This window comes from Gigantopelta aegis, chromosome 3 (assembly GCF_016097555.1).
Source record: "Gigantopelta aegis isolate Gae_Host chromosome 3, Gae_host_genome, whole genome shotgun sequence".
In the NCBI taxonomy this organism is placed as follows: domain Eukaryota; kingdom Metazoa; phylum Mollusca; class Gastropoda; order Neomphalida; family Peltospiridae; genus Gigantopelta; species Gigantopelta aegis.
Window position 1 is genome coordinate 50326383 of NC_054701.1, and position 21602 is coordinate 50347984.

General features: G+C 35.7%; 2 protein-coding genes across 4 annotated transcripts in view; both read left to right on the plus strand.

The window, feature by feature from the left end:
* Positions 1 to 132: 132 nt before the first annotated feature.
* LOC121368179 (traB domain-containing protein-like) lies at positions 133 to 10816 on the plus strand. 2 transcript variants are annotated; one of them, XM_041492805.1, is made up of 9 exons: positions 133 to 161; positions 2019 to 2291; positions 3028 to 3239; positions 3615 to 3755; positions 4203 to 4313; positions 5400 to 5539; positions 6218 to 6390; positions 7302 to 7401; positions 7927 to 10816. In XM_041492805.1, exons 1-9 carry the CDS (start codon positions 137 to 139, stop codon positions 8045 to 8047), a joined length of 1296 nt encoding a protein of 431 aa, XP_041348739.1. In that variant the 5' UTR covers positions 133 to 136; the 3' UTR covers positions 8048 to 10816. The 2 variants fall into 2 exon arrangements, with proteins under 2 accessions (XP_041348739.1, XP_041348740.1); XM_041492806.1 differs by having other exon boundaries at positions 3031 to 3239.
* Positions 10817 to 20430: 9614 nt separating this feature from the next.
* The window catches only part of LOC121390683 (actin-related protein 8-like), a 29166-nt gene continuing 27994 nt past the window's right edge, over positions 20431 to 21602 (plus strand). For both annotated transcript variants that reach the window (XM_041522562.1, XM_041522570.1), the window contains exon 1: positions 20431 to 20540. In XM_041522562.1, the coding sequence (XP_041378496.1) occupies positions 20481 to 20540 (60 nt within the window). In that variant the 5' untranslated portion in view covers positions 20431 to 20480. The remainder of the gene's footprint in view (positions 20541 to 21602) is intronic.

A 21602-nucleotide genomic window follows, 5' to 3' on the forward strand; every position in this document is an offset into this window, starting at 1 on the left:
CATATAGGCTACATCACTTCATTTAGTTATACACTAATATAAAGGAACAAACTAGGATGATTTACCCATAAACTATGTTTTCCTTCTACACCGTTGACGTCACTAAAAAGTGTGTACACAGGAAGTGGAAGAAAGTATGTCTTACCAGGTGCCCGTTCTTGGTAAAGTTAACTTATTTCAGTAATTTTAAAGAAAAAAATAGTGATAAATTAACTAAATAGTGCAAGTATGGTTTGATGCTTAAAACTGTCTTTTAAATAGCTGCTATATATTCTATGAACTGACATTTGTTTTCTGCATATGGTTGTCAATACGTGGAATACGCCAAGACTGTATTTGTCACTTTTCCGACATTGTAGTTGGCAACAGCTGCTGTAAATGTTATTAGCTGTGTCATCAACAGTAGTAATGACACAACAATTGTTCCAGATGGTATTTATTATAACTAGTCATTTTACACCTACAGTGTAATCATTTTGAGAAACTACAAGTAAACTGGCACTATTAAATTGGGGCATTTGGGATTTTCCCAGTTTTTAAAAACAACTTTTTGTTTACATTTACAATTTCACAGAAATGCTGTTAAGCAACCCAGGGCTTACCCTGTACATTACCAAGGACATAATATAATATATCTAAAAATTGGATAAACCAAAATCTGTTCCAGTGTAAGCCCTGCAACCATAAACATTTAAGTATGTCAAAGTTTTTTTGTTATATGTTTTAGCCATATGGGATTATAGTTTTTTTGTTATGTTTTAGCCATATGGGATTATGTCTCAAAAATTATTTTTCCACACATGAACCAAATTACAATGTAAATAGGATAAAAACACATGATCCATATGTACATGAAAACACTTGTAGTTTTCTTAATTTATAACGATAAAGCCAAAGCGATAGCTAAAGTGTCATCTTCATCTTAATGTGGGTGGGACGTAGCCCATTGGTAAAGCGCTCGATTTAGGATCGATCTCCATCAGCGGGCCCATTAGGCTATTTCTCGTTCCAGCCAGTGCACCACGACTGGTATATTAAAGGTTTTGGTATGTGCTATCCTGTCTGTGGGAAGTGCATATAAAAGATCCCTTGCTGCATTATAAAAAGTGTAGCAGGTTTCCTCTGTTGACTATGAGTCAGAATTACAAAATGTTTGACATCCAATAGCCGATGATTAATTAATCAATGTGCTCCAGTGGTGTTGTTAAACAATTTTTTTTTTCTTTTCTAGTGAGTGATGTTTGTAAAAGTGAGGTCACATCGTTTTTCTATGGAAGTTTTAAATTGAGACTTTAAAAATTAAAAGCATAAAAAAGTAATATGTAGATAGGATTCAGTTTTACATTAAAACTATGACTATTATGTAAAATTAATACAGTATTTTTTTGAAGATTATTCAAAAGGGGCTAATTTAAAGAAAATATTATTAGACCAAATAAATAAATATGTGTGGTTCTGGTTACACTTGAAACAAATTTAGGGTAGGTAGGTGGGCAAGCTATAACTTAAAAAAAAAAAAAAAAAAAAAAAATATATATATATATATATATTTTGTTTTTATTCTTAAAATCTGTCAAACTGGTCTTGGCAAAGAGCAATAATTTAAAGTAACATTTCAAACAAATGCTGCTCCTCTCACTATTTTGAAGATCAGTAGGTGGGACAAAAGTTTAGGGTTGGCGGGGAAACTAGAACCACACATCTTTTTTTATTTGGCCTAAGTAACCAAATACTGAATGTCGTGGCCAATTTTTTATAAAAGTTAGCAGTTAGCTAATTTGACAGTGCACACTTGGAATGCAGAACAATAAAGTGTGTTGACAGAACACGAAAGGGTGTGGGGTGGGTGTGCAGTGCCCAGGGCCTCCCATAATGAATAACACTGATGTAGTGATTCTATAACACCCAGCCCTTGGTCAATACAGACTTCAAAATCATTCAGTCATTACTTGGACCCTGACAATAAGGAATTAAGTAATTTTATATATGTGCTTTAAAGTTACAGTTTACCATTTCAGATAAAAGTGGCAGCACTCCTGATAATGTGTGTAAGGTAGATGGTGTTGTTAATAAAGATGACCCTACTGAGATTTCCAGACTGTTGGTATCTGAAGGAGTTGCTGACAAAGAAGACTTGAAATCAAGTGACAATATGTCGGAAAACAAACAAAACACAAATGCTAACTATACAGCTTCTTTATCTGTCGAAAACAATGTGCAGAATAACAATATGTCTTCCTTAAAGGTTGATGTTGACAGTACAGAGTTGCAAGATTTCTTGTCAGATGATGGTAAGTATATATATACTGATGCATTATCACTAGTGGAAAAGCCACAAACTCTAGAGATAATTAAGAGGCTTTTCCCCAGGATTGTAAAAAGATTCTTACATATTACATACATTTCATTTCAAGTTATTTTCATGCTTATATCCAATTAAGATTTAAACACACTGTCCTGGGCACACACATCAGCTATCTGGGCTGTCTGTTCAGGACAGATGGTTAGTTGTTAGTAATTAGTGAAAAAGAAGAGGGTGTAGTGGTCTTACACCTACCAAATGAGTCGTTAAAACTCGCTCTGGGTGGGAGCCAGTACCGGGCTGCAAACCCAGTACCTACCAGCCATATGTCTCATGGCTTAACCACAACACCACCGAGGCCGGTTATTACCTACATGAATGACTAACTGGTACATTATTTGGTCAGTTATGCAGATATCTGTTGTCAGTTGTACACTTAGTGTTCTGACTACATAAATTAATTGCATTGTTTAGGAAAGTTTAACATACTTAAATAGGTAAACAAACAAATCTGTCTTCTTTGAAGCATGAATCATCATAGATCATACTGGAATGAATTTTTTTTTAGCCAATTTTCAGATACATATTACATGTATAGTATTTCCTTGAAAATTATTACAATGTTAATTTAATTTTAATGAATATTTTATTAGCCAAAAACTAAATGTTTTATCCACTATGTGATTAGGGTGAATCCTACATGTTGATAAATGTGTATTTTTCAGAAGATCTGGAGGATGAACAGGTTGGTGACAATGACAGTGGTGATGAGTCTGATATAGAAGACAATGATGAGCTGGCGTTACCTATCCGACGGCGGGAATCGAACCCTGTACTCCCAGACACTGTGTCTCTGCTGGAATCTCCGTGTGGCAGCAAGGTGTATCTTGTGGGCACAGCTCACTTCAGTCTGGAGAGTCAGGAGGATGTGGCTAAGGTTGTTGTTTTCTTCAAATGTTAACCTTATTATAAAGTCAAAACCAGATAAAAATGTTTTGTAGTCAAATATATTATCAGTAGATGACATTACCTAGATGTTTTCAATTCCAGTGCAAGCTAGTTAAAATTTGTTTTAATGATTGCAAATGTTTAGCTTAGGTATTTTGTAAGCTTATTTGTGATGCTTATATGTACATGAAAGCAAAAGTAGGAATACCAATCCTTTTACATTATTGGCAATACAAATGAATGAATGAATGAATGTTTAATGGCTATTGGATGTCAGACAAGGTAAGTACATCAATATGATTTGGAATATAAAGACTACAGTAAAATAGAATTAAGACTGACAATAATTTACGTGTGACTGCAGATGATCCAAGCAGTGCAGCCTGACTTTGTGATGGTGGAGTTGTGCAAGAGCAGAATCAACATTCTGGAGCTTGATGAATCTACACTGCTAGAGGAAGCGAAGAACATCAACTTTGAAAAAGTCCGAATGGCAATACGGCAGGTTTGGCTCTAAACTGTTTTGCTACTTTAAGAGGTTTTCTAATGTATTTGACATCGGGAAATCATGTAGTTTGATATACCAATATGTTTACCCCAAGAAGATGAAAATAGTTATCATGCAGACCTTGGTGTGAAACAAATTGAGGAAAGTGATTAATTGCTCCCCTAACTTAGATTATGGGGAGCTACATGTATTTACCATATTGATACCATATCAGTTCACATGCTAAGCGGAAGTAAACATTACTCTCCTTGAACTAGTCTCAGTGGATTGATGGAGAGAGAGCTCTTGATAGCGTTTGCTCTCCAAATGGATGGTAAAGTCTGGAATCATGTGACCAGTTTTACATGTGTACAGTGATTAAGTAGATTTGTATAAGATATTTGTCAGATTATGTATACATTCAGTCTTACCAGTGGAGTGATGTCTATGCTTTGTTTATTTTAGAGTGGTGTTGTTCAAGGAGTGATGCACCTGTTATTACTTTCCATGTCCGCCCATCTTACTAAAGAATTAGGAATGGCTCCTGGAGGGGAATTTAGAAGAGCATTTCAAGAGGTGCGTCATATTTTAACTTTTCATCAGTACTTGGGAAGTTGTACAGGCAATACATCAAGTTAGTACTGAGAAATGGTTACTCATATAGATAATTGAATATAATAATCGGTACTTGAAATTTAAATTACTTACAGGTTTTAAACATGCTCTTTGAAGTATTGTTCTTTGTTTTTATGTGATATCGGTGAAAAATTAGTACGATCAGAGAATTTAAGTAACCGTGGGTATCTCACATTAAATAATGGGTCATCATATGAAGACATTATAGGTGATATGAAGACATAGCCGGAATGTGGTTCAGAGATATGTTTTATCTTAATGTATACTATTAAAAGTGTAGAATATTAAAATATTTTCTACGTTATTGTTTTTTTTTAGATATAATGATAAATATATATTGTGAAAGGTTAAATCTATAAAACAAAATCATAAAAGAAATGTAACCAGCCAGTGGCAGCCGAAGTGCACATTTTGGGTTTTGGCTCACAGACTAAGAATTGAGAATTTATCTTGTTTGGGATATGCTAAAAAATCAGGCCCGTAGGAATATCTGGAGTAGGTGGGTGAGAGAGGGGACACAACCTCTAGTGGGAAGGTCACAGCCTCAATAATAGGACTGGGGGGGGCACAAGCCTTATTTTTAACTTTATATAGAATAAGATAAAAAACATTAATTTTAGTCCACAAGTGGAGGGATGGGGGGCTGAAAATACAAACTCATTTGTGGTTTGTGGAATATCCATACAGATGTACAACACTGTGTATGAACAGTTTACTTAACAATAATAAGTACTACATAATTTATGGTGGATGAACAATTTACTTAACAATAATAAATTCTACATAATTTATGGTGGATGAACAATTTACTTAACAATAATAAGTACTACATAATTTATGGTGGATGAACAATTTACTTAACAATAATAAGTACTACATAATTTATGGTGGATGAACAATTTACTTAACAATAATAGGTACTACATAATTTATGGTGTATGAACAATTTACGTAACAATAATAAGTACTACATAATTTATGGCATATGAACAATTTACTTAACAATAATCCTATATTTATGTTAAGGCCCGTCTTGTTCCTGGGTGCCGCCTCCAGCTGGGAGATCGACCGATCCAGATCACGCTGAAGAGAGCCCTGGCTGCACTGTCATGGTGGCAGAAGGTGCGCCTGGGATGGTACCTCATCATGTCGAAAGATCCCATTAGGTACGTGTTCATCATGCACACTTAGGAATCTTATGCATGCATTTTGTCTTTCTCTACTTTAGTGGTCTGTGTGTGTGTGTATATATGCTTATATGTTAATGTACATATATGTCAAACATTGCAGAATATTGCACTATTATAATGTGTTGTAGTTTTGAGCTATGACTCTTCCAGCAAGTATGTTCAAAATGTAATGTATGTTTTCCACCATATTTAGAGATATAAACATTGTGTGGTGATGTATTTTGTGTAAACTCCCAAGAGACTGGTGTACAGCAAGGGTCTCAGTTGTGAAATGTTTACCAAATAACAGCCTTGAATATACACTGCATTGTCACCATATTAATCAAGGGAACAAACTCTTTCCAACCACATTAAGTGACAAATCAAATCAAATATGTTATTCATAAATACGCGAACAGTATAAATAAATTGTGTCACATATTGTAAAATCAGTCAGCATGTAGGTTTAGAAATACTAATTCATTATTACAAGCAGGATTTTGAAATTTATTAAAGTGAACTTTGAACTGTTGATATTACCTAACTGTCCAAAAAATATTATCAATGCAGAATTTTCAGCTTGAATACCTGTTATTGTTGTATTAAATTTTACAGTTTTTGTTTTGTAAGTCAGGTTATTATCATGGTAGATCCCCATATTTTCATCCATTACAGTAAAGAAGATGTTGAGAAGTGCAAGCAGCGTGATTTGTTGGAGGCTATGTTAAAAGAAATGACGGGAGAGTTCCCTGCCCTTAGTCATGTGTTTGTTGATGAACGCGATGTATACTTAGCGCACTCGCTCAAAGTTGCAGCCAGACCCCTGTTTTGTCCTGATGCACCTGAAGGTATGCGATTTACAGCAGGAATCGTTTTCACTATATCCATGTTGGAAGGTGTGAATTTTGGTCTAAAGAACAACTATTGAGTGTGTTTATTGTCAGTTTCTTGCATGATGGTGTAAATTTCATTGTAATACTGTAAATCAGGAAATGTTAGTGAATTTAGCGAGGTCATACAAGAAGCTAATATTTCAAGACGCTAAATTTAAAGAGACATACAACAGACTGTTCCAAAAAGCTTTTGTGTGATTGTTTTGTCTGTGATTAACTGAAGACACAACAATGGTTACATATCATTGATTAAACCAAAAGAATAGTTAGCCATGCACATTACTGCAATTTTTTACTAACTTCAAGATGTCTGTAACGTCAAGATTCGTCAAAACATTATTTCAGCTGATCCTACAACTTACATGTAAGCTTATTTGTTTTTTAGTTACTGATATGATGACCGTGCTAAAGTTCTATGTCACTAATATATCACTTAGTTGGATTTCGCAAAATTTTAAGATCGCTAATATTTTATGATTTGCAGTACTTGTTTACACTGCAGGGCTCACCCTGTATATGGCCAACTTAGCCAATTGCTAATTTTTATACAAAGTGGCTACAACATTTAGTCTTTGGCTAATAAAATATTCCTTAAATCGGCCACATTTTAATAATTTTCAAGGAGATACTATACAAAATCTGAAAATTGGCTAAACCAAAATTATTTCCAGTGTGAGCCCTGCACTGACACTTAAAAATAATTATATAGTCATTACATATATATGTATATTTATTTATTTACATAATATGTAATCTCATTTTAAAGCACTTTATATATGGAATGTGCTGTGATAATATTTTTACTGTCAGGATTACAAAACATGATCATGTTTACACAATAAATTGAGGTATAAATTTGATTTTAGGTGTAATTCCGTCTGTTGTCGTGGGTGTGGTTGGCATTGGTCATGTGCCCGGTATTGTAGCAAACTGGTCCAAAGAACAAAGTATTGAAGACATCATGATGTAAGTCTTTCTTAAATCTTTGTCTTTTCAAAACAGTCCCACTTTGTTGTAATTGGCCAATCATGCCAAAACTGTATATTATACAGCATTACTGTACATAATTTAATAGCACGTGTGTGGTTGAAACATTTAAACATTTTAATTGTCATGAAAGCTACAAATTTCTTTTTGTTGTAAATAGAATCGAATTAAAAGGTAAATGGTTTTGAATATATAACAAATGGTAAAATATGTATTAATATTAGTATACGGTAAAAATATTTGAATATTAAACACAAATTTCAAATCTATGCTCAGTTTGTGGCAAAGCACATAATGTTGAAGAGATCTAAGAATGATTGAATTATGTTTTGAGAATTACTGAAAAACATTTGTTTGAAAATCAGTTTGTTGTGCTTTTAACACTCTAGTATCAGTATGTTTTGGCTGTGCCAATCACGGTGTTGCATATTATAGTTGTGATCAGTGTACATGTATGTCCTCTAACACAAACATTTCTCAGCTTTGATTTCTCTTTCATTGCAGTGTTCCTGGTCCATCATTATTTTCCAAGATTATTCGGTGGACGTTTCGAGTTAGTGTGCTGGGTATTGTTTCATGGGGTTGTTATAGAATCTACAGATTCACCAGTCTTTTAGTCTTTTAAAAATCAGCAGTATAATTAGTATATTCAATTCTCTATTTGTTGACAGTGATTGGAAACGGATTGGCTGTGTTTTGTTTTTTGTCCATATGCACATGGCAACTACCACAAATACTGTATATTGATACCACTGCTGTTCAGCCCTGAATGTCTACCTGAGACTGTAATGGAGAGCATGGTTTTGTAAGTTATTGTGCTCCGTCACATGTGTCTTAAAGCAACATTTCGGTAACAGACCAACTGATGAGTTGCAATCCCTTGTTGTAAAGTATTAACTTTCAGGTGCCATATATTGATGTGCATGTTGATTCTGTTGAGTAATAAGCATTAATCATAAGGAGTGGATTCGGTTTTCGTGGTGGTGGATGGGGGGATTCTTCCTTGCTTATATTTAGTACCAATATTCCAGTGAGGACATGTCCAGGCCTGCCTTTTCACCAAACCTGGGATATGTCCCTGGTGATATCTTTTGTAGTAAATTGGGCATTTAATTTGTGCAATTTTTATTTCTGCAGTTAAGTTGCAATCTTGAAGCTGATGCTACTACAAAACACCAATCTGTCAAGCATGCTGTAGTATTTCTAGTCTAAAGCAGCCACCTCAGGTTAATTTTTAATATTAAGCATGTGAAATAAGTCATGCAGTTTAATTTTCTTACTGCGGTGCACGATATTTTAAACTTGTAATAACTGCTACTTCCCAACCAGGGAACATTTTGTTATCAAAATCTTGATTAGTGATATTTCTAGTCGGTTAAAAATTGGTTAGCAACTACTGTTTAATGTTTCAAAATTGTGTAGTAATATCTGAAATTTGTGAAGCGAATCGTGACGTGATACTGAACAAGATGTTCCCTGCCAGCTAGATGACATAAAATACGCTGCTGGCCATCTTGAAGCACTGAGTGTGGCAGTAACAGTTTGGATTGTAAACTTGTAAAGCGTACAGGGATGCTTTCAAAGCAGTTGAATTTGTTCCTTTTTGGAAAAAAGACACTTGTATGTTTATGAAAACTGTAGTAAGCTAAGTAAACAATGTTATAGGGTGAGGAGGCGAAATTGTCATTTGAAAAAAGACACTTGTATGTTTATGAAAACTAGTAAGCTAAGTAAACAATGTTATAGGGTGAGGAGGCGAAATTGTCATTTGAAAAATGATTCCACGCAGTATAGTTAACAATCATAATTTTGCATCTTGATTATCTATGAGGTAATGCATCACACTCAATTTAGTTTTTAAGTACAGAAACCGGCTCGGTATATTTGGTCCCTAATGTTCATTAACAAGTTGTGATCGTAGAAAACTAAGTTGGGCAACTATATATAGAGAACAGAATAGAGCGAAAACTATTACAAAGTAATTTTAGTGTTTAGATTACTACTCAACAGGCCTTTGAGAACTGAAATCATTTATGGGCTAAAGAAAAACAACCCAGTTCTTTTTCGTATAACCCACCACAACCATGTAAATGATGTCCTATAACAAAAGATGGGTTATGCAAAACAAGACTTTTTGTCATTTCCAGAGGCCTGCACAAAATGTCAAACTGAAAACCCAAGTTGATGGTTCATATGTTCATATCTTTAACATGTTTGCAGTATTTTACCTAACACATACTACTTTATTATCATTGTGCAAATCAAATTGTTTTTGGTACAATAATTATGAATAGAAATTAGAATATAATTATGTTAAGATATATAATTGGGAAAATAATGAACAGATTTCGTCCTACTATTGAAGGTTTTATGATATTCAACTCAAATGTACCTGTGTTTTTTGTAGGTAGTCTAACAGCTATTGTAAAATGTTCCTAACAAAGAGAGCCTTTTAACAACTACTATTACACATGTAATGTATTTTCTTGTTTACAATATATCAGTGTTGCTGTGCATTCGACATGTTCCTGCTTCTTCTGATGTTTGTAGTAATCCAAGGTACATGTAGATGTTATCTTACAATGATTTTGTATATATCGGACCTTGTTGTTTTAGGGGATTTATCACTCTTACTCCCCATCATTTTACAGAGATCAGGACTCCCCGTCATTTTACAGAGATTAGGACTCCCCATCATTTTACAGAGATTAGGACTCCCCATCATTTTACAGAGATCAGGACTCCCCGTCATTTTACAGAGATTAGGACTCGCCATCATTTTACAGAGATTAGGACTCCCCATCATTTTACAGAGATCAGGACTCCCCGTCATTTTACAGAGATTAGGACTCCCCATCATTTTACAGAGATTAGGTCAAGGGGAGTAATATTTAGCTCCCCTTAGCATGTGAATTTATATTGTATCAATGTGGTCATATCTTTAATGATTCCCCATCAGCTAAGTTAGTGGAGCAGTTGATCACTCTCATTCCAGTCAGTTCACCACAACTGGTATATCAAAGGCTGTGGTATGTGCTATCCTGTGTGGGATGGTGCATATAAAAGATCCCTTTCTACTAATGGAAAAATGTAGCGGGTTTTCTTTCTATGACTGTCAAAATGACCATATGTTTGATATCCAAATAGCCAAAGATTAATAAATCAATGTGCTCTAGTGGTGTCATTAAACAAAACAAACAAACTTTAAGGTAATCATTCCCCTCAATATATTTCATTACGAGGTCTGATATATCGGAGGGGGAAAAAGAAGTCTAAGCTACTACAAACATTACAACGATCAGAAACACAAAATATGGGGACACTTTTATTTAAAATGTAACTTTAGTCATTAAAATGGCCGTATTAATCAGAAACATTTTAGAATGGTAGTAAATTCAGGCCAGTCCCTTTAAAAATAATTATATATATATATATATATATATATATATATATATATATATATATATATATATATATACCATTTCCACCCATTTCCACACAACTGTTTTGCATGTCCAAAATATTAGTTGTGAAAATATACACAGGTTGTCATGATATATATATATTGATGTATTGAATGTATAGTATTTAATGTATTTACATATTGATATGTAAATATTGAAATAGATTTTGCATTGTTTACAAAAGGTGTATTTTTGATGAATCAAGAGAACTGAAGACTTCTTGGTTGAGAATGTTTAAACAGAATCTCAGTGTTTTACTGTTTGAAAAATACATGCCCGACTGAGCACAGCTAATAACCATACCTGCTTAATAACCATACAGGTAGAGAAGTTTCTGTTAAAACATTCTGAACTCACAAATTTATGTGATTATGTTGTAACATAATTCATATGACAGTATGCTAACCATACATAAAATTGATATTACGGTGCATGTCAATAACTGTTTTACCACGCGCATGGGTAGAAACTTTAAATCAAAACATTGCATTTATGTGGGATGTGGTAAATTTGTGTTGGTGACTGGATTTTGTATGTTTGTACTTGAAAATGTTTAATATAAGAAAAGCTGATTTGTAAAGGTATGTATTATTGATACTGTTAAAAATAAAATGCTGTAATTATCGTATTTGCTGAACTATATGTCACACAACTATCTTGAGAGAATGGGTGGAGGGGTACTCACTGCAGACACTGCAGTCATGCAGTTTCCTTCAAAAAGCAACAAGGGAACTTTTAGATGAACTTTCCCATAGCACAGTTTTTCAAATTCGCAATTGGCGAACTTGGCGGGTAACAAAAGTATTGTGGCATAGATACATGTAGATCAGATCATACCATGACCTTGCATGCTGTTCAAGATGAAAACCTTGATGAAATTGTGTCTAAGAGATCACTGAAAACATTTATAAAGCACTTTACAACTTTACAGAGTTGTATAATATAATTCTGTATAGTGTACATGCTTATGTAATGTTTTGTTTATATTAATCATTTTGTTTATATGACTGTAACATTTTATTTCTTGTTATGTTAATTTGTTATATATAGATGTTATATATATATATATTTAAGTGATTTTTCTTGCTCTTGTAAGTCTTGTTAAAACTATCCAAAAAAAGATAGCACAACATTGTTTGTATCTGTTTTCATGATTGGTTGTAATCAGTGGAGATTGGTATAACAGTATCCAGTACATTAGGCCCAGAAGACACCAGCCAACAAATCATGATAACTGGGCATATTGCTGATTGCAAATTGTCAGTTTTTCTCATTGACATGACAGTTGTAAATCAGTATTAGGAATGCTACTTTACTTAATTTATGTTCATGCTTATATTCACCACGACTGGTACATCAAAGGCCGTGGTATGTACTATCCTGTCTATAAAAAGATCCCTTGCTGCTAATCGAAAAGAGTAGCCCTTGAAGTGGCAACAGCAGGTTTCCTCCCTAAATATCTGTGTGGTCCTTAACCATAAGTTCCGACGCCACATAACCGTAAATAAAATGTGTTGAGTTCGTCGTTAAATAAAAAACATTTCCTTTCCTATATTCAATTAAGGTTCAAGCATGCTGTCCTGGACACATCTCGGCTATCTGTGCTGTCTGTACAGGACAGTGGGTTAGTTGTTAGTTGTCAGTTCACCAATTCCAGTTAGTTGTTAGTTCACCAATTCCGACCCCTGATGATTAGTTACGAAAATTAATCAGCTTTGACACTCGTTGGATGATATCTGTGCACAATAACTGGTGACTAACAATCTGCGACACAGTGTATAGGATACAATCTGATCACAGTCCATTCTGCCAATCAAAACTTGTTAAAAGGGGTGTCAGGGATGTTTAGTTTAGCTCCTATTTTAGTTAATAGGGGTGTGAACACAACACAATTAACGAGCTACTCTCGATCCACTAACAAGCTACTCTCGATTCAAAAACCTATACTAGCTCGACCATTTACCTTTCGACCGACCGTTCAAAATTGCGCCAAATTTTCCTCATCAAAATTACGCACCACTTTCTCTTTGGCATTAACGGCTCCATTCAAATTCCATAGCACCACCCCCACCCACCTGCTACCGATTCAATCGGGCTACTGGTGCTCCCTTGCACCTGCCAGTGCAGGTAGTCCCTCCTCCCCCCCCCCCCCCTCCCACCTTTCCTGTCATGCGCTACAACAGCTTGCTCTGAATGTGCACGTAAAACCCTATGACCTGACCTGACCTGAACACAACACAACGCATGCAGGCCCCCAGGTTGTTAATTGATAGTCGACATTAATCAGCATTTAGGTGTGCCTGACCATGGTGTCTTTGTGTCTTTTTTGACAATAATAATATTTCCGTATATTTATCTTTTGTGACACCTAATAGCCAATGTGTTTTTTGGTGCTGGGGTGTCATTAAACATTCATTCATTCGTTCATTATTGGCAGTACACCATGCACCAACATTAGGTGTGTATATGCCACTGATCTATGAACAGCAATTATTGGCTGGTGTCTTCAGGGCTTGAGAATCATTGCCAGGTGTTTGATGGGGGAAAACCCAACCCCAGAATAAAATGACATAAAGAAACCATTTTTTTTTTTTTAAATACACTCCGTCATAGAAAAACTTTATAACAATTGATAAAATAAATTCCTGACTTTAATTTAATTGTATTTTTCTAGTAAAATTTCAGTCCCATTATATTAAAAATTACTGTAAATTCTGTTTTAAAAAAGGAACATTCTATATATTTTACTCAACTGATGTATTATTCAAGATTTTTTTTAATAACAATATTAGATATAAAAGCCTATCACCAGATATTGGTGGCAGATTTTTTATGTGAATTATCCCCATTTCTACTAATTATGTCTTGCTTGTTTGACACCGACTATTTAACGTTTATTTATGACAGCATGTTGTATGTTTAAGAGTTACCTGTTCAACAGTGTTGCATATATAAGACTGAATCATCTGATTATGTTGGATATTTCAGACTTACTTATCTATGACAGCATGCTGGATATTTAACACTTGTCTGGTTGTTGAATATTTCAGACTTACTTGTCTATGACAAAGTTGAATATTTCAGACTTACTTATCTATAACAGTGTTGAATATTTCAGACTTACTTGTCTATAACAGTGTTGAATATTTCAGACTTACTTGTCTATGACAGTGTGTTGAATATTTCAGACTTGTCTATGACTGTTGAATATTTCAGACTTACTTGTCTATGACAATGTTGAATATTTCAGACTTACTTGTCTATGACAGTGTGTTGAATATTTCAGACTTACTTGTCTTTAACAGCGTGTTGAATATTTCAGACTTACTTGTCTATAACAGTATGTTGAATATTAAAACAGAAATCCACAATAGTATTCATGTTTTAATATTTAAGCATTTAGCATTAACTTATACAGCACAGAGCAATGAATTTGTGTTGAACTTGTTTCATTGGATGATATAGCTGCAGTGACTGGATCATCACCATAGAGCAAGCAGTCACCAGTTTCAAAAGCCTTCTTCATTGTATATTGGAGATGAAAATGATCTCTCACATGGGCATGTTTTTGTTTTTTGTATAAAACATTGTATATTGCAGCAGGGAATTTGACGATATCTGATGATACAGAACACATGAGTTTGTGAAAGCAATATTAAAAAGATTATTTTTATAAAAAGATGTTAAAGGAAGTGATCATGTATGTGGGATTTAACATTTGTAGGTTTCTTAAGAAAATGTCGCAGTCATCTTACTACAGATGGTATATTGGAGAGTCAGAGCTAACAATTAACAGTCATCACATGGGAGGCTTTTGGATTAACCTTTTTGTTCATGGCTGGTGGGTTTGTGGATCTTTTAAAGACTATCAGTGTATTTAGCCACATTCTTTGTTATTCTGTGGGTGATACTTTATAGAACAATTGTGACATATTAATATTTAAAAAAAATGAACTTCCAAATAAGTTTAGAAAGTTATATCACATTTGTGTACTTGATATTTGTCTTGTCTTTTGATTTTTTGAGTTTGGTTCTCTCTCTCTCAGATATAATAAGCTACGTTTCAGACCGACTATATAATACACACCTCCATCTTACACAAATTCCTCTGTACACATTTTATACACACCTTCCTCGGCACACATTTTATAAACATCTTTATCTTACACATCTTCCTCGACACACATTGTTACACACCTCCATCTTACACACCTTCCTCTGTACACATTGTTACACACCTCCATCTTACACACCTTCCTCTGGACACATTTTATACACACCTTCATCAGACACACCTTCCTCTGGACACATTTTATACACACCTTCATCTTGCACACCTTCCTCTGGACACATTTTATACACACCTTCATCATACACACCTTCCTCTGGACACATTTTATACACACCTTCATCAGACACACCTTCCTCTGGACACATTTTATACACACCTTCATCTTACACACCTTCCTCTGGACACATTTTATACACACCTTCATCAGACACACCTTCCTCTGGACACATTTTATACACACCTTCATCAGACACACCTTCCTCTGGACACATTTTATACACACCTTCATCTTACACACCTTCCTCTGGACACATTTTATACACACCTTCATCATACACACCTTCCTCTGGACACATTTTATACACACCTTCATCATACACACCTTCCTCTGGACACATTTTATACACACCTTCATCTTACCTTCCTCTGGACACATTTTATACACACCTTCATCATACACACCTTCCTCTGGACACATTTTATACACACCTTCATCTTACCTTCCTCTGGACATATTTTATATACACCTTCATCATACACACCGTCCTCTGGACACATTTTATACACACCTTCATCTTGCACACCTTCCTCTGGACACATTTTATACACACCTTCATCTTACACACCTTCCTCTGGACACATTTTATACACACCTTCATCAGACACACCTTCCTCTGGACACATTTTATACACACCTTCATCAGACACACCTTCCTCTGGACACATTTTATACACACCTTCATCTTACACACCTTCCTCTGGACACATTTTATACACACCTTCATCATACACACCTTCCTCTGGACACATTTTATACACACCTTCATCATACACACCTTCCTCTGGACACATTTTATACACACCTTCATCTTACCTTCCTCTGGACACATTTTATACACACCTTCATCATACACACGTTCCTCTGGACACATTTTATACACACCTTCATCTTACCTTCCTCTGGACATATTTTATATACACCTTCATCATACACACCGTCCTCTGGACACATTTTATACACACCTTCATCTTGCACACCTTCCTCTGGACACATTTTATACACACCTTCATCTTACACACCTTCCTCTGGACACATTTTATACACACCTTCATCTTACACACCTTCCTCTGGACACATTTTATACACACCTTCATCATACACACCGTCCTCTGGACACATTTTATACACACCTTCATCATACACACCTTCCTCTGGACACATTTTATACACACCTTCATCTTACACACCTTCCTCTGGACACATTTTATAAACACCTTCATACACACCTTCCTCTGGACACATTTTATACACACCTTCATCTTGCACACCTTCCTCTGGACACATTTTATACACACCTTCATCATACACACCGTCCTCTGGACACATTTTATACACACCTTCATCTTACACACCGTCCTCTGGACACATTTTATACACACCTTCATCTTACACACCTTCCTCTGGACACATTTTATACACACTTCCATCTTACACAACTTCCTCGGTACACATTTTATACACATCTCCATCTTACTCACCTTCCATGGTACACATTTTATACACACTTCCATCTTACACAACTTCTCTACACATTTTATATGCATCTCCATCTTACACCACTTCTCTGTACACATTTTATACGCATCTCCATCTTGCACAACCTCTTGTACACATTTTATACCTCTCTGTACACATTTTATACGCATCTCCATCTTACACCACTTCTCTGTACACATTTTATACGCATCTCCATCTTGCACAACTTCTCTGTACACATTTTATACACACTTCCATCTTACACAATTTCTCTGTACACATTTTATACGCATCTCCATCTTGCACAACTTCTCTGTACACATTTTATACACACTTCCATCTTACACAATTTCTCTGTACACATTTTATACACACTTCCATCTTGCACACCTTCCTCGGTACACATTTTATATGCATCTCCATCTTAGACATACCGGCCTCGGTGGTGTCATGGTTAGGCCATCAGTCTACAGGCTGGTAGGTACTGGGTTCGGATCCCAGTCGAGGCATGGGATTTTTAATCCAGATACCGACTCCAAACCCTGAGTGAGTGCTCCACAAGGCTCAATGGGTAGGTGAAACCACTTGCACCGATCAGTGATCCATAACTGGTTCAACAAAGGCCATGGTTTGTGCTATCCTGCCTGTGGGAAGCGCAAATAAAAGATCCCTTGCTGCTAATCGGAAAGAATAGCCCATGTAATGGCGACAACGGGTTTCCTCTCAAAATCTGTGTGGTCCTTAACCATATGTCTGACGCCATATAACCGTAAATAAAATGTGTTGAGTGCGTCGTTAAATAAAACATTTCTTTCTTTCTTTCTTTCCATCTTACACAACTCCTCTGTACACATCTTATACACACCTTCTGTACACATTTTATACACACCTCCATCTTACCTTCCTCGGCACACATTTTATGCACACCTCCATCTTGCACACCTTCTGTACACATTTTATACACACCTCCATCTTACACACCTTAAACCATTTTACACATAGCTTCTCTACACACATTTTATGCACACCTTCATCTTACCACCATACACAAATCACCATTTTACACTCACCTTTTACAAACATCCATCTTTTGGGGTATTCTGTATTTGTTTAGTTCTGTCTAAAGAAATAGTGCATCCATCTTTTTCTTCAAAATGCTTACACCAAAATGAAGTGCTAAGCTTTTTTCTTTTTTAACAATAACCAAAAGCCACCCCAAAGTATACATATGTAACCATGTGTTTCTCTTTTTTTTGTTTTTTTTACCTGTTTCTATGTGCATTTGGTTCTTCAATGACTGTTATTCTCATATACAACTGAATTTCATATACCTGTACACATATTGACAAATGTATTTAATATGTGAATTGTTATTCGAAAACTTCTTTGTGAAAATAAATATATTCTATTACCCATATGGATGTTAGTTTTATATAATTTAATATGTTTGCATGATTTTAGTTACAATAAACTCATAAATAAAGTAATAATATGGTCCTTTGTAGTATATTTAAAGTAAAATTCAATATCAGTTAGGCCTAATTATTGAAATATTCATTATCTTTTAATGACACAAGTAATTTGATTTCATATTTGGTTAATTAAAAAATTGTCAAATTTAGCACTATGCTTATAATAAAAGACATCGATACGCTTTGGTAGTTTGAGAAACAAACTTGTTTAGTCATGAACTGGCCTCGGTGGTGTAGTGGTTAAGCCATTGGACATAAGGCTGGTATGTATTGAGTTCGAAGCCTGGTACAGGCCCCCACCCAGAGCGAGTTTTAATGACTCAATAAGTTCCATATAGGTGTAAGACCACTGCATCCTCTTCTCTCTCACCAACCAATAACAACTAACCCACTGTCCTGGACAGACCGCCCTGATAGCTGAGGTGTGCATGTTGAGGACATTGTGCTTGAACCTTAGTTGGATATAAGCACGAAAAAAAGTTGAAATGAAATGTTTATTCATCATATGAGGGGCAAAATCTAGCTCCACTGGTAGAGTGCTTGACACAGGTGTTTGGATTGTAGGATCAAACCCCGTCGGTGGACCTACACATGTATCTGGTTGAGGTTTTTCCTGACTTACTTAATCCCCTTCGTGCTAAGAAGCACATAAGGCTGTAACCAGAGATCGCCACTGCTGGCTGTCTTTTGCCAGCTTCTCCAGCAACCCCCAGCTCAGACTGCCCTCTCGGATTTCCTTCTCTACTCTCCTCCTCCATGTTTCTTTTGGTCTTCCTCGTTTCCTTTTTCCAGGAGGCATCCATCGGAGTGCCACTCTTGATAGGGCTGTTTGAGGCATTCTAATGACAGCTAATCCAGCGCCATCTTCGGCGCTTGATCTCCAATAGCAATGATTATGTGGATGTTTGTTTATGGAGTTTTTCGTTGGTTATGATGTTGGGCCAGAAGATGTTCAGAATCCTGCAAAGGTACCAATTTTGAAAGACCTTCAACTTCTGACTGATGGTCTTGGTCATTTTCCAGGATTTTGCTCCATACAGTAGAGTGCTTAAGACAGTGCTTTTAAAAAGGCGTATCTTTGTCTTCAAACTAATCTTGGTTGCTTTTTTTGCTGACTTAGTTCATCAAGATAAACCTCAAGCATTTGCTTCAGATTTATCTTGATGAACTATCCCAGTCCCAGCCAGTGCTGCTCGACTGCTATATCAAAGTCCCATCTGTGGGAAGTACGTGAAAAAGAGTCTTTGAAGCTAATGGAAAAATACAGTTTTCTTCGAAGACTACGTGTCAGAATTATCAAATCCATAACATCCATTAGTTGTTTAATGAATCAAGTGTTCTGGTGTCATCAAATGAAAACAACTTAAACTTTGTTTTATCATAGGTTTGTGAATATAGATATTGCCACTCCCTACCAGTATTATATTAAATGAATATTACCACCCCACTACAATATCATAGTTATTGCCATTGTATTGTCATGATTGCCACTAGTCTCAAGTAAAGAATAATGTTAATAATTAAAATACCCCCACCCTCCAAAACAAACCCAACAATAAAAAAACAACCAAAAATCTACTTTTGACAGGCACAGTAATGTGTGGTATAGTCACCACCCACACTACCCTTTCCCACCCACCCTAGCTCGAGTCACCTCCAGCCCTTCCCTCGTTGATATTGATAAGGGGAGGGCTGGAGGTGACTTGAGCTACCTTTCCCCCACCATGGTTGGCATTAATTTATTGGTTAGGCCATCGGTCTACAGGCTGGTAGGTACTGGGTTCGGATCCCAGTCGATGCATGGGATTTTTAATCCAGATACCGACTCCAAACCCTGAGTGAGTGCTCTACAAGGCTCAATGGGTAGGTGTAAACCACTTGCACCGACCAGTGATCCATAACTGGTTCAACAAAGGCCATGGTTTGTGCTATCCTGCCTGTGGGAAGCGCAAATAAAAAATCCCATGCTGCCTGTCGTAAAAGAGTAGCCTATGTGGCGACAGCGGGTTTCCTCTAAAAAAAAACAGTGTTAGAATGACCATATGTTTGACGTCCAATAGCCGATGTTAAGATAAAAAATCAATGTGCTCTAGTGACGTCGTTAAATAAAACAAACTTTACTCTTCTTTTTTTTGTGGGTTGATGCTGTATGGCCTATGGTTATTTATAAATTCAGAGTCATTCAGATCGGACACGACTAATCCGTTCTATTCACAATTTCTGTGACGTATTTCACAAGCGCATGTTCGAATTGGATTGTGTGAAGGATAAGAAAAGTTAAAAGTACAGATAAAATGCCGCCAACACCCGGTAAAAAGCCATTTTCACAACCTATTCCAGAACAACTTAGTGAGGTATAACAATTAGTTGTCATACAATTAATTTTATTGTTGAAGATCAATTGTACACTTATCATCTTATGACATTTAACTGAGTTATCGTCAACGTCCCTGACTCGGTGACTGCGTTATGCTTCAAATTCCGTACAGTTTGTTTTCTCGTGCACGGTTCGCGGAATCGGCATCCGATTTGTTGTCATCGGCATGTCGTTCATTTATGAGTTTTTTCTTCACATTTCAGGAACATTTTTATAAACAATAAAGTTCTGAAAAGTAAGTATCTAAATACAAAACTTTACAAACCCTAAAACCAGGGTTAGAAATGAAAAAAGAAAATCTACATGCACCACGTGCATGCTGAAAAATAAGTTGCATGCACCAAAAATAAGGCAACTTCGTTTTTTTTTTTTTACGAAGCTATTCGGAATTATTCGGCAATACCTATATTTATTTATTAACAGTACCGGAACGTTATACAACTGCGTTTATTACTGATTCTTGATCAAATTTGAAAATTTCACCCAACGTATACGCCTTACAGAAATCTATAATAGGCCTATTACAAAAACGTACAAATATTTGTGTTTTGTTTTAAGCAAGTTATCAACTTTTTTAAGTCGATAAGATCTGTTGGTATAATATAAATTAGCCTACGAAATGCATACGCAGAATTCAACAACTTGAGTCTGAATCTGGTAGACAACAGGATACCAGTATACGCAATACACAGTACTTGAAAAATATTAGCATGCACCGCGTGCACCCAGTTTTAAAAGTTACATGCACACGCAAAAATCAGCATGCACCGGTGCATGTACTAACACTGCATTTCGAGCCCTGAAAACCATTAATTTTACTAAGTCGTTTTTGTTTATTCTTTAAAACTACCGATATCGGGTCCACATGCCTCGTAAAAATTTACTTAAAATGGAGAAAGATGAATTAACATTCGGTGCGTGTCACATGACCTCACACGTGCCAGATCAACAAGGACAAAGCATTTAATTTTTACGATTTTTAAGACCCCTGTTGTTAGAATTTGTTTTCAATTATTACATTCGATCTGCAAAAGGTATG

Excerpts from the sequence above, each read along its gene's own strand:
- LOC121368179 (XM_041492805.1), top strand. The coding sequence starts at position 137 with ATGTCTTACCAGGTGCCCGTTCTTG. Across the intron at positions 162-2,018 it reads TTACCAGGTGCCCGTTCTTG|ATAAAAGTGGCAGCACTCCT; the intron begins GTAAAGTTAACT and ends TTACCATTTCAG. Across the intron at positions 7,402-7,926 it reads AGTATTGAAGACATCATGAT|TGTTCCTGGTCCATCATTAT; the intron begins GTAAGTCTTTCT and ends CTTTCATTGCAG.